Here is a 12,875-nt window from a genome sequence, read left to right on the forward strand (position 1 = left end):
AAGTATTGAGCAAAGGCTTTGGAATACTTATGGACATGGGAGTTCTCAGTTTTTTTATTTTTAATAAATTTGCAAAAACCTCAAGTAAACTTTTTTCACATTGTCATTATGGGGTGTTGTGTGTAGAATTCTGAGGAAAAAAATGAATTTAATCCATTTTGGAATAATGCTGTAACAGAACAAAATGTGGAAAAAGTGATGCGCTGTGAATACTTTCCGGATGCACTGTATATAAAATCCAACGTCTGTCTGTCTATCCACTTTTCACAAGAGAACTACTTAATGGATTTTGATTTCTGTTTTTCTAGAATTTGCTTGAACATTCCAGTTGATTTTGCGACTTCTCTCATTGCGCTAAGAATTCACTTGCAGGAGTGATATATTCGCACTAATCTGAAACAGAGGCTGGGGGCCGAGGGGAGAAGAGTGACGTCAGGAGTAGGGAGCTGGGCAGGACCTCCTCACTGTCCCGTTTCACTAATATGCAGGCGTAGCCGTGGGGGACGGCTAGTTTATTTAGATATCTACTTATGTTTTTAATTATGTAAAAAGGCAAACTTCCCCATGGGGACAAATAAAGTTGATCTATCCATCCATCCATCCATCCATTTTCCAACCCGCTGAATCCGAACACAGGGTCACGGGGGTCTGCTGGAGCCAATCCCAGCCAACACAGGGCACAAGGCAGGAACCAATCCCGGGCAGGACACACACCCACACACCAAGCACACACTAGGGCCAATTTAGAACTATCCATCCATCCAAAAAAAATAAGTTGGACTGTATTGTATAGGAACGGGTCCGAGGATTTCGGTTATTGTTAAATAAACTTTCAAATTTTCTAAAGTCCTTTTTTCCACTTTGCCATTCTGAGGTGCAAGTATGAAGTGTTAGCTGATTTGGGAAGAAATGAATGGAGAGGATTTTAGCAGAAGGTTGCAACACAACAAGATGTGAAGAAAGTGACTGGGAATGTGAAGCCTTTGGGAAGGCGCTATACAGTAATCCCTCCTCCATCGCGGGGGTTGCGTTCCAGAGCCACCCGCGAAATAAGAAAATCCGCGAAGTAGAAACCATATATAAAAATAACCATATGAACATATTTTAAGCCCTTATAAACTCTCCCACACTATTATAAACATTTCACGCACAATTATACAGCATAAACCCTTCGTATTCTCTTAGATATTAGGTAAGATTCGTTGAAATTATGTATGTACAGTAAAACCTAAATATTATTTTAAAGATATCGAGCGTCTCCGATATCACATATGTTACAGCCATTACGACAGACAGGCCACCAGCAATAAATACGTACAATGCAAGAAAAATTGTATACAGTAAAATGTGTGTACAGTGACACTAAACTATGTACATGTAATAAGTACTGTACAGAAATAATTATGGTTACTCACCAACAATGACACGACGACTTGTCCGATAACGATGAGTTTAATTTTACTGCACTACAAAGGATAGCGTTACAGCTCTTCTAAAGGATCCTCTTCAGGCGACTGTGTAGCACCGCCGTTGTTCTTCTTCCATCACTCTTCAATCCAAATCCCTAAAGCAGATTCCATCCAGCTACTGCCTTAAAACGTCCACTTGCCACTCATTTTGCGCCCTGGTTAAAAGACACTGTGGCCGTAGATCTTATATTCTTTTCCTCCTTTTTAAATAAAAAGGATCGTGGACTCATTGATGCTGTAATGGTGTCCTGCAGCGGTGTAGCTGTTCCCTTCCTTCAACATATCCAAAACTTTTACCTTTTCTGCAATCATTTGCATCTTCTGTTGGCGCTTGGACACGGCTCCTGCAGCAGTAGCAGTAACGTGCATTAATGATGAATGAGTGAGATTAGTACTTCCTGGTTAATGCAGCACTCCATCGCTGAGCCAATCAGCAGCACACAGGAACTTAACCGCATGCTCTGATTGGGTAGCTTCTCAGCCATCCACCAATAGAGTCCCTTGTTTCAATTCAAATGGGCAAATCAACTGAGGAAGCACACGTACTGCAGACCGCAGACATCCGCGAAGCAGTGAAAAATCCGGGATATATATTCACATATGCTTACATTTAAAATCCGCAATGGAGTGAAGCCGCGAAAGATGAAGCGCGATATAGCGAGGGATCACTGTATACTCATGAAAGAAACTGCCAAAAACATTCTGGTAGAACACCGAAACGGACCTCTCTCACGAATTTTGACTTACTGGTGCTAGTCTCGAACATTTGTATGGTTACATAGGAATATGAAAAGCACAAAATGCCTATTTTAAAAGATGCAAATGAAAGCACGTCAGAGTTTAAAACTACTCAGCCAAACAGTTTAACTAAGTGGCGGCCACCCTTGAACCCGAATCGCCCGACTTGTGCCTGCCGTATGTTAAAACATTTCAACGCATTACTGCAGCAGGCCAACGGCAGGCGCTCAACCACAACAGCAAATGACTAGCAGAGTCCAGACTGTCCTTCTTCCTGTCTATATAAAGGATTTGCCCCCTCGGTGGGGTTCCTTTTTTTAAACATTATATGTGGACTCCCAAAGACTTTCATTTGGCTTTTTAAGACACTGATCAGCAGACTTTTTTTTTTTTTTTTTTATAATAGAGACATTAAAAATCTTGGGAGGGAGACGAGACGTGATCTTCCCAGAAGACAAGTGACGTCCCGCGAGACAAAGGGACATCTGCTGTACAGGCTTCTGAATGATCGATGCGCAGCACAGGCATCAGATGGACCAAAACATAATGTCCCACTCAGAGGTGTTCTATCGGATTGAGGTCAGGCGAGTGAGGGGGTGGGATGGGGGCGCAGTCAATGGTATCAATTCCTTCATCCTCTCGCCACACGAGGCCGGGCATTATCATGCACCAGGAAGAGCCAGCAGAGGTTCTGACAATGGGTCCAAGGATTTCATCCCGATACCTAATGGCAGTTAAGGTGCCCACCGTTGTCTAGCCTGTAGAGGTCTGTGTGTCCGTCCATGAATATGCCTCCCCAGACTGACCATCAGTGACCCCTCACCAAAACTCTCATGCTGAACGTTGTCACAGGCAGCATAACGTTCTCCACGTCTTCTCCAGACCCTTTCACATCTGTCACATGTGCTCAGGGTGAACCAGCTCTCATCTGTGAAAAGCACAGGGCACCCGCCAGTGGTGGACCTGCCAATTCTGGCATTCTATGGCAAATGCCAAATCGAGCTCCACGGTGCCCACTAGAGGGCGTTGGGCCCTCAGGCCACCCTCATGAAGTCTGATTGTTTGCTCAGAGACATTCACACCAGTGGCCTACCTGCCTGCTGGAGGTCATTTTGTAGGCTCTGCCAGTGCTCATCCCGTTCCTCTTTGCCCAAAGGCGCAGATACCGGTGGGTCCTGCTGATGGGTTAAAGACCTTCTACGAGGGGCCCTGTCCAGCTCTCCTGGAGGAACTGAGTGTCTGTCTCCTGGAATCTCCTCCATGCCTTTGAGACTGTGCTGGGAGACACAGCAAACCTTCTGGCAATGGCACATGGTATTGATGTGCCATCCTGGAGAAGTTGGACTACCTGTGCCACCTCTGTAGGGTCCAGGTATGGCCTCATGCCACCAGTAGTGACACTGACCATAGACAAATGGAAAACGAGTGAGAAAACAGATGAGGAGGGAAAAATGTCCGTGGCCTCCCTCCACCTGTTAAACCATTCATTCCTGTTTTGGAGGTCGTCTCAGTGTCGCCCCTCTAGCAGCTGAAACTGATGAACAAGCCCCTCTGCTACTGAACTGAGCAGATCAATAGGCCACAAGTGTCACTGACTTGATGATATACTCGGATTAAAAAGGGGTCCTTTCATTTTTTTGAGCAGTATATTATACACACACACACACACACACACAGGACCAAACCAGCGGATGCCATTACCACCCTGACAGACTCAGAGGGCCTCGCGTGCTTTTGCCATCTCAGCACCATTCACTGCAGTGAGGCCCCCATAAGCTGCCGAAGGCCCTCATTTTAGAAATCACCAAACACACACACACACACACACCCTTCACCCGTAGGCGGGAGGGCCTGCGAGTGCAGGAGGATTCAATTACCAACATTAAATCCTACAAAGGAATTCACGGAATACAGGTTGGGGAGGTTTAACCCTTGAACGTCATCTGCCTTCAATCCACAATGCACCAAATTGTCACTGGCCACCTTGGAATCTGAAGACGAGCAACGCGGTGTAAACCACATCAAAGCTCCTTCATGATGAGTGACGGAGACATTTTGAATCCCCATTGACCTAAACTGGTAACACATTACAAGCACACACCGATCAAAAAAACACCGGCAGGCGAAGTGGCTAACATGGATGATCTTGTCACAATGGCACCAGTCACAGGCAACAAGTGGAATGTCAGTTCTTGATGGTGGCATGTTGGATGCTCTGACGTGAGGATCCGAGCGACTTTCACGAGGACCAAACTGTGATGGCCAGACGACGGGGTCAGAGCATCTCCAAAATGGCTGCTCTTGTGGGGGTGGTCTGTACCTACCACAAGTGGTCCAAGGATGGACAACCCATGAACCAGCAGCAGGGTCCTGGTCACCCAAGGCTCATCAATGCACATGGGGAGAAGAGTCTGGGTGGTCCGATCCCACTGATATGTGGCGTTGAAGAACTTAATGTTGGCCAGGAGAGAAGAACACACAGCGTATCGCAGCTTGGTACGTAGCCACATGCCGGTCAGAGTGCCTGTGCGGACCCCCTGGCTACCGCCGACAGTGACTTCAATGGCCATGGGAGCGTCAACAGTGCACCATGGAGCAATAAAATAAAATAACTACTGAAAAATACGCATAGGAGTCCAGAAACACTCGCATGCCATTGAAAAAGGGAAAATTAAACCACAAAGCCTCCTCGCAACAGCAGGTGCCACTGAAACAAATATCTGAAGAAATCATTCAAAAAAGTACGGCAAGACGATGAATGCATAGAGCATCATCCCAACTGACTGGAAAATGGGACTTGTCGTCCCCACCTGGAAAGGGAAGGCTGATCGCCTGAATTGCGGCAGCTACAGGGGGATAACACTGCTCTCGGTGCCGGGTAAGGCTAGGGTCGTCCTCAATAGAATCCATGATCGCTTGCTCACCTACCAGCGACCGGAGCAGTCTGGTTTTACGCCTAAGAAGTCGACCATCGACCGCATCCTGGCACGGAGGGTTCTCATGGAGCACAAACGCGAATATCGGCAAGAGAGAATTTCTCTGCAGCTTTTGTCGATTTTCGTAAAGCGCTCGACTCAGTTGATCGAGCAGCCCTGTGAGACATCCTAAGACTTTGCAGATCCCCCTGACGTTTCTGTATATCATGACTGGACTGTACACTAAATACATATTTAAATCTGTAAGAATATGTAAATATTATAAGGTCTCAACTATTATAAAATCCCAGAAATTTCAATCAGGTTTCCCAATAACAACATCCATCCATCCATCCATTTTCCAACCCGCTGAATCCGAACACAGGGTCACGGGGGTCTGCTGGAGCCAATCCCAGCCAACACAGGGCACAAGGCAGGGAACCAATCCCGGGCAGGGTGCCAACCCACCGCAGGACACACACAAACACACCCACACACACCAAGCACACACTAGGGCCAATTTAGAATCACCAATCCACCTAACCTGCATGTCTTTGGACTGTGGGAGGAAACCGGAGCGCCCGGAGGAAACCCACGCAGACACGGGGAGAACATGCAAACTCCACGCAGGGTGGACCCAGGAAGCGAACCCGGGTCTCCCAACTGCGAGGCAGCAGCGCTACCACTGCGCCACCCAATAACAACAATAATAATTCAAAAGGCAGTCATTTATACCCAAAATTAAAAAGGTAATCAATTGTGTCCCATATAGTTCTCTTCTCCCCCTTTGAGCCAGTGCCCACCACACAGATTGGCATGAAGTTTAACAGTGCGTTTTTTTTAATCATTTTCTAACCCTGGATTTTTCTGTTTTTATAGGAAAAATGATTTGTGAGATATTCTACCTCTGGGGTGTCTTGGAAACTCAAAAATGAAAAAAAAAACAAAAAAATGATCACTATTAGGGTGGCATGGTGGCGCAGTGGGCAGCGCTGCTGCCTCGCAGTTAGGAGACCTGGGTTCGCTTCCCAGGTCCTCCCTGTGTGGCGTTTGCATGTTCTCCCCGTGTCTGCGTGGGTTTCCTCCCACTGTCCAAAGACATGCAGGTTAGGTGCTTGGTGTGTGTGTGTGTGTGTGTGTGTGCCCTGCGGTGGGCTGGCACCCGTTTGTTTCCTAGGATTGGTTCCAGCAGACCCCTGCGACTCTGTAGTTAGGATATAGCGGGTTGGATAATGGATGGATGGATGATCACTATTATTTTACAATAGCTGCCAAATACTTGCATCTTCTTGAGGAAATAAAATTGAAAGTGGAGCTACTTACTATAACTATGTGGTGCACAGAAGCGTCCTTTTTCACTTCCGTGTTTCGCGGACTGTATGCCACCAGGCGGCGCCCAAAGCCACTGCCACTGCCACCTCTCTCCAGTCTGCGCTAACAGCAGCACGCCCGGTTCCAACGGCTGCAAATGTACCTGTGCTTTACAAGAATGGTTGCATAGATGTCCTAGTAATAGGATGTCAGGGCCGAAAGGCTTAATTTAAATGGGTGTATTCTATTATGAGAATAACGTTTTTGATTATACCACTTTGCTTCCGATTACCGTTTTTAAAACTTTGGGAAATAATTCACTGGTAAGTGTCAACGGATCAGCTGTAGTATCTTATTTAACTTTTCCCTTACTTAAAATGTCTGGCGTATATGTAAAAAGTGTGAATGATGAGCCACAAAGCCTTGCAGTTCGTTATTCAACGATTTTCTATACACTTATGGAGTTTAATATTGCAGATGTCTTTTGCTCGTTTCCTTTATTCTAATATTTGATATTAATATGTGAACGTTTCATTTGCTTTCCTGTTCCGTAGTGCAACTCTTATTACTCAAATAAATATCTTTTTAAAAAAGTTCAGCGGCGTGGATTTGCTCAGCGCACAAACACACGCGGCTACGAGCCCGCTGCGCTAGTCTAGCGCCCCCGCCGGTCCTGTCACGCATTGCTGCAGGCTCCCTTTTTTCGGAGTACACAAATCAACACGTGTTCGGGGGAGGAAAAAAAAAAAAACACTCACTGCTCTGCCACTCTCGGAAGTCCCAGTGCTTTAATGACACTTTATGGTTCTTTTACTGGGGTTGTGTGGTTTCTCGTAACACCATTGCATTCTGGGGCGGGTTATTTGGATATAAAGTCAGTTCTTCCAGCTTTGAAAAAACGTTCTAATATGTAGAGAAAAAAAATAAATCTTTTAATATGTGGTCGGCTACCGAGCAGTACAACAACAGATTAAGAAAATCTGCATTTAGCCTGTGTTTTCCTATTTAGTAACAGCCCTTTAAAAATCACGAGCCATTGGTGTTCCAGAAATCCGTTACTGTCTATTCTTTGTTATTCACCATATGGAGCCCGTTAAGGATCTAAATAAAGAAATAAAGGTTCCTTCTGCAACCTTCGTGTGGATGGGCCTTTTATCAAGCCAAAATGGGTCCCCCACGGCATCGCTCCGAAGGACCACCCTGGCACCTTGATTGTTAAAGAGTGCAACTGCAGGTCGTGACGCTCAGGTCGTTAACGGGCGTCACTCATGGTTCATTCTTTTTTTTTGGCACAGCCGAAGGGACTTTTATTTTGGAAAGTTTCCGCGCGCTGCCACTGCCGATGAGTTTTTAAAAAAGGTCCCGAGATGTCGACGGTCTACACACATACACGGATTTACCGAACACGCGTGAGTTGGGGGGGGGGGGGGGGGGGGGTCTTTCAGTGTGGTGGCAGCGCTTCTGTTTCGCAGTAGGAGACCACTGCATTGCGTTCTTAGTCCTCGACGTGGACTCGGGATTTTCTCCCCATGTTTGCCTGGGTTTCCTCCCGGCGCTCGGAGACATGCAGGTTAGGAGGATTGGCGAGTGTGCGTTTGGGGTGTTGGGGGCGGATGTTCGCCTTTTCTTGAGTTTGTTCCCCTATGCCAGCTGGGATTGGCTCCCGTACCCCCCACATTTGCAAATTATGGGGTAATTCTGGGGATACGGGAGAAAGAAAATCTGAATACCTAGAAAAGATTTATAAATCTGTTTTTACACAAACACACACACACACACACACAAGGAGAACATCCAAACTCTACACATATAACGAATCTTTGACTCGTATGTTGTGAGGCGCCGACATCCCAGCAGGCACTAAAAATTTAAAAATGAACCAAAAATTGCCAGCTAAGGGTAAAAAAAAAAAGTAACCGTTTCCAAGATTTACAGTTGCTCTGTTAACGCAGTCGGTCATTTGAGTACAAGACCGCAACCCGCGTACAGCCCTGGCAGCATCGGCGTAAGGCAGGAAAGTAGTCGTGGATGGGACACAAAATCCACCGCAGGCTTCAGCTATGAAACATCCGGCGCGTGAAATCCACTCAATGAGGGGGCGAAGGAGAACCCGACCGGGACCGCCATGGAGTCGTCAAATGAACAGGCACGTCGTGGTTTACCGTAGTTTTTTGGTTATTCTGCACCACCGGGTAAACCGGGAGGGAGGAAATTATGAAAACTGCGCTAACCTAACCCAGAGTGACCTGCTTTTCAAAGCCAAAACTCAGGGACACTTGTGTACATATCCAGCGAGTGTGCTATAGACGTAAATAAAACCAAAGACCTGGGCTGACTGCACATGGACTCGTAGTCTGTTTTTTTTTTTTTTGGGGGGGGGGTCGTCTTCGACTTTTGGGCGGCTAAAAATTGACGATTTTTGTTCAATTCCGGGACGCGATGCACATTTTCTTTTTTTAAAGGAGCGGAGCGATGTCATTGGAGAACAATTTTGGGTTCCCAAAAGGACCGTCCTCACGACGGTTTCCAAAAAATCATTAACGGTCTCCTTAAAATAATCGTGAATAGTCGACAACAGATTTGCAAACTTCAAATGGGCTCATGATTTTAAAATTAGCACAACAACTGGAGGGCGGCACGGTGCGCTGCTGCCTCGCAGTAATGAGATCCGGGTTCGCTTCCTGGGTCCTCCCAGCGTGGAGTTTGCATGTTCTCCCCGTGTCTGCATGGGTTTCCTCCGGGTGCTCCGGTTTCCTCCAAAGTAAGTCCATGTACAAAGACATAAAGGTTAGGTCGATTGGCGATTCTAAATTGGCCCTAATGTGTGCTTGGTGTGTGTGTGTCCTGCGGTGGATAGGCACCCTGTCCGGGATTGGTTCCCTGCCTTGCGCCCTGTGTTGGCTGTGATTGGCTCCAGCAGACCCCCGTGACCCTGTGTTCGGATTCAGCGGGTTGGAAAATGGATGGATGAACAACAACTGGATACGTTCCTTGATCTGTTTGTCATGTCATTTTGTAACCCGATTTACGGGGTCGCGGGGAGTGCTGGAGCCCATGACAGCTAGCATATCACACACTATTCATTAATATAGTAATTAATATAGTACTGCACAAATATTACTATACTGCATTCTTTTAAATGTTGGTTCTTTACTGGGTTGTGTGGTTCTTCGTAGAACCTTTGCTTGACTAAGCACCGTTTCAATCTGGGACGGTTTTTTTGCATTTGAAAGGATTTATATGCAGAAAAAAAAAAAAAAAAACGGCCACCTAAAAGGGCCGGATTAACCATTAGGCAAATTAGCGCGTGCTCAGAGCATCAAAAAAAGGAGGGGGGGGGGGGCACCATAGAAATTTTAGTATTATTGTGTGTATGTAATACACACACAAACATATTTTATATATATATATATATATATATATATATATATATATTACACACACACACACACAAACATATTATATACACACACAATAATACTAAAATAGTAATAAAGGTTAACGATAATGCGCCGTCCCGTCGAGTAAAACACACTCGGGTGTCGCTTGCAAATGCCGACTGTCTTTTAATTGGATAAACCGTGATATATGCCCATTGTCTGGGTCACGGGAACACCTCCAAAATAACAAAAATAATTCGCTTTCGTCCTATCTACCTCTTGCCTATTCTTTAACTGTTCGCTCCCGTCTCAACCTGATTGCGGTCTGCCTCTCGCTCCAGAGACAACTACCAAACCCCCCCCCCCCCCCCCCCCCTTCTCTCCACGCACCGTTAATTAACCCTGATCCCTGTCACTCAGTTCTCTCTCCTTCTCTAGGGAGGTGCCCCGAGCCCTTACGAAGTGTTTTCCCCCCAACCGCCCATGCAGTGGCAAGTCACGTCACAATACATATTTGTTGTTGGGAATACAACCAAATTCGGATCTGGTAAGTGCCACACGTGTCTCACGTGATCGTTCTTGTCCCGTTCAGTCGTCCACCGACAGGGAGTGCTGCTCATATATATTATATACACGGTGGCACCAAAAGCGCTCAGGGCCTCTAAAAGGTCTTAAATGGCTCTACTATCCAGCAGGACACCAACCGCTTGGCCAGTGTTACTTTTAAAATTAGGAACCCGTTGGTATTTTACACATCTGCTACCATCTATTAATGGTCACTTAGTGTATGGAGTCTGTGAAAGAGCTAAATACATAAAGGGTTCTTTCTGGAACCTTTATTTGAACGGGTCTTTTGGGAACCAAAAATGGTTCTCCTATGGCACCGTGCCATACCAATCCGGGGGCGCCTTTATTTTTAAAGAGTGTACTTATTTTCTAGATGACGCCATTATCTAAGGTGACTTACAACTTTTGAGAGATGCTATCAGTTACAGTTCTTTTATTTGGTGCACGAGCAGATGAATTGGTTTCTTCAGGGTCACAAGGTGACAGAAGTTGGATTTGAACTCACAGCCTCCAAAGCCTCCACCACCACGCTTGCCTAAAATGTTACAATCCTTTTCAAAGATCAGAGAACCAATTTCATACCCAAAGCCCCCCCCCCCAGCCCCCCCCCAAAAAAAGATGTCTGTGCAGCGATGGTTCAACGTGGAACCGCACAACCCAATACAATGCAAGTCCACCATCCCACCCCCCGTCTTAAATTGAGTCGCAGCCATAGTCATATATATATATATATATTTTTTTTTACATCGTCTACCGGTCAGTAGGTGTCGGCAGATAAACTCTGAAGTGATCCTGACACTTGCGTTTGGGGTTATTTCTGCAGGGGGTGTTAACAACATCCTAAACTTCTCTTGCAGCTACAGTCGAATGATATCACCCGACTCTCGATGCAATAACACACAAACTAATGTGATCTTACGATCACCACCCAATATTAGGACAGAATCAACCAATTGCACTTCCACATTTACCTTAAGAAAGACTTTTTCGCTTGGGTAACCCTCGAGCACATGGATTTGGGTTTGAATTCGGAACGACACCGGGACGGTTGGCGTTCTCCCCAAAACTGTAGGATAGGACAGCTAGATTGTATTATATGTTTGCACCAGAAAAGTACAAAACGCATGGCACTGTGACACAGATACCAGAAAATAAGCAAAGACACACAAATTGTCAGGCTGTGTGATCGGTGACGCCACGCAGTAGGATCGGCAAAGTTCTCCGCCTCATTCGATTACTTAGCAGCGCATTTTTTATTATTATTATCGTCAGCGTTGTCCACGTTGCGCGCTGCAGCGCTTCCCCATTGGCTTGCATATCTATTATAAAGGGTAACACGCAGAAGTGTCCCAGCAGCAGTGCACAGTTCAGTTTAATAGATATTAAAATGTCTTAAACGATACAACAAGAATTGTAAATAAAAACCCTCAAGCACACCTACCGTGGCACGGCAGCTCTCCTCAGCTGTCCGCATTCAGACGTGAGTGCCGCTCGAGTCCCGCAGCGCTCTTCACACCGGAGGGGAGTCGCTCGCTCGCTCTCTCTCTCTCTCTTTCTCGCTTGTCCGCCCAGGTCCTCAAATTCCTTCTCCTCCCCCTAAACTCGTTTTCACGTACATACACGTCCTTTCAGGCATTCCGAGACTCCCAAAAAAAAAGTTTTCTTTAACTCCTTGAGCAGCTAACACAAGAGAACAATGACGGGCTTCCACAACCGCACCAAAGGTTCCGCCAAGTGCACCTCGAATAGTTTGCAAAGCCGGCATTTCACCCAAACAATGCGAGCACGGAGCGCACGTTTCTTTTTTTTCCCTTTTTTTTTGTGGTGTGTGAAGCCAATCAGATCTTAAAGCTCCCCTCCCGGGAGAGGCCCGTTTAATTGAAGCGTCCTTTCACAATAAAAGCCCCACCCTGCAGTCGCGCTACAAATAACAACAAAAAAAGGACAAGTAGCTCGCCAATATGCACATAGAGCCGAAGTGCGCTTTGTTCGCTAATCGGTGGAAGCAGAAGGGGGAAATTAAAAGAAGAAAACGGTAGCAGTGACGTCGGCGCTCCGCGTAGTGCAGTAGCTGCCAGGGCGCTCTTAAAATCCGCCTTTTAATCTCACAACTCGCCAGCTCTCGTTGGAATAACAGGAGAGGTTGGGAGTTTACACTGACAGAGCGTCCTGCCGCGCCCACCACACGACGAACCACCTCGGGATCCCAGTGGACGAAAACATGGCATGGAGAGGAATGGAAAATTAGATTGCTAAATAGATAGATAGATGTGAAAGGCGCTATATAATAGATGGATGAATGTGTAAGGCACTATATGATAGACGTGAAAGGTGCTATATAATAGATATGAAAGGCACTATATAATAGAGAGATGGATGTGAAAGGCACTATATGATAGATAGTTGTGAAAGGCACCATATAATAGATAGATGTGAAAAGCCTGTGGTGGGCTGGCACCCTGCCCGGGGTTTGTTTCCTGACTTGTGCCCTGTGT

At 46.2% G+C, this 12,875-nt stretch overlaps 1 protein-coding gene across 2 annotated transcripts in view; it reads right to left on the minus strand.

Moving 5' to 3' along the window:
* gask1a (golgi associated kinase 1A) overlaps positions 1–12,236 on the minus strand; it is a 99,180-nt gene extending 86,944 nt beyond the window's left edge. Inside the window, exon 1 of one of the 2 annotated variants that reach the window (XM_051935651.1) lies at positions 11,818–12,236. Coding sequence is in view for 1 of the 2 variants with exons in the window: in XM_051935650.1 (XP_051791610.1) it covers positions 11,822–11,854 (33 nt within the window). In the remaining variant the exon portion in view is untranslated. The remainder of the gene's footprint in view (positions 1–11,817) is intronic. The other variant, XM_051935650.1, reaches the window with a different exon arrangement.
* Positions 12,237–12,875: the final 639 nt, after the last annotated feature.

Source organism: Erpetoichthys calabaricus, chromosome 13 (assembly GCF_900747795.2).
Source record: "Erpetoichthys calabaricus chromosome 13, fErpCal1.3, whole genome shotgun sequence".
Taxonomy (NCBI): Eukaryota; Metazoa; Chordata; class Cladistia; order Polypteriformes; family Polypteridae; genus Erpetoichthys; species Erpetoichthys calabaricus.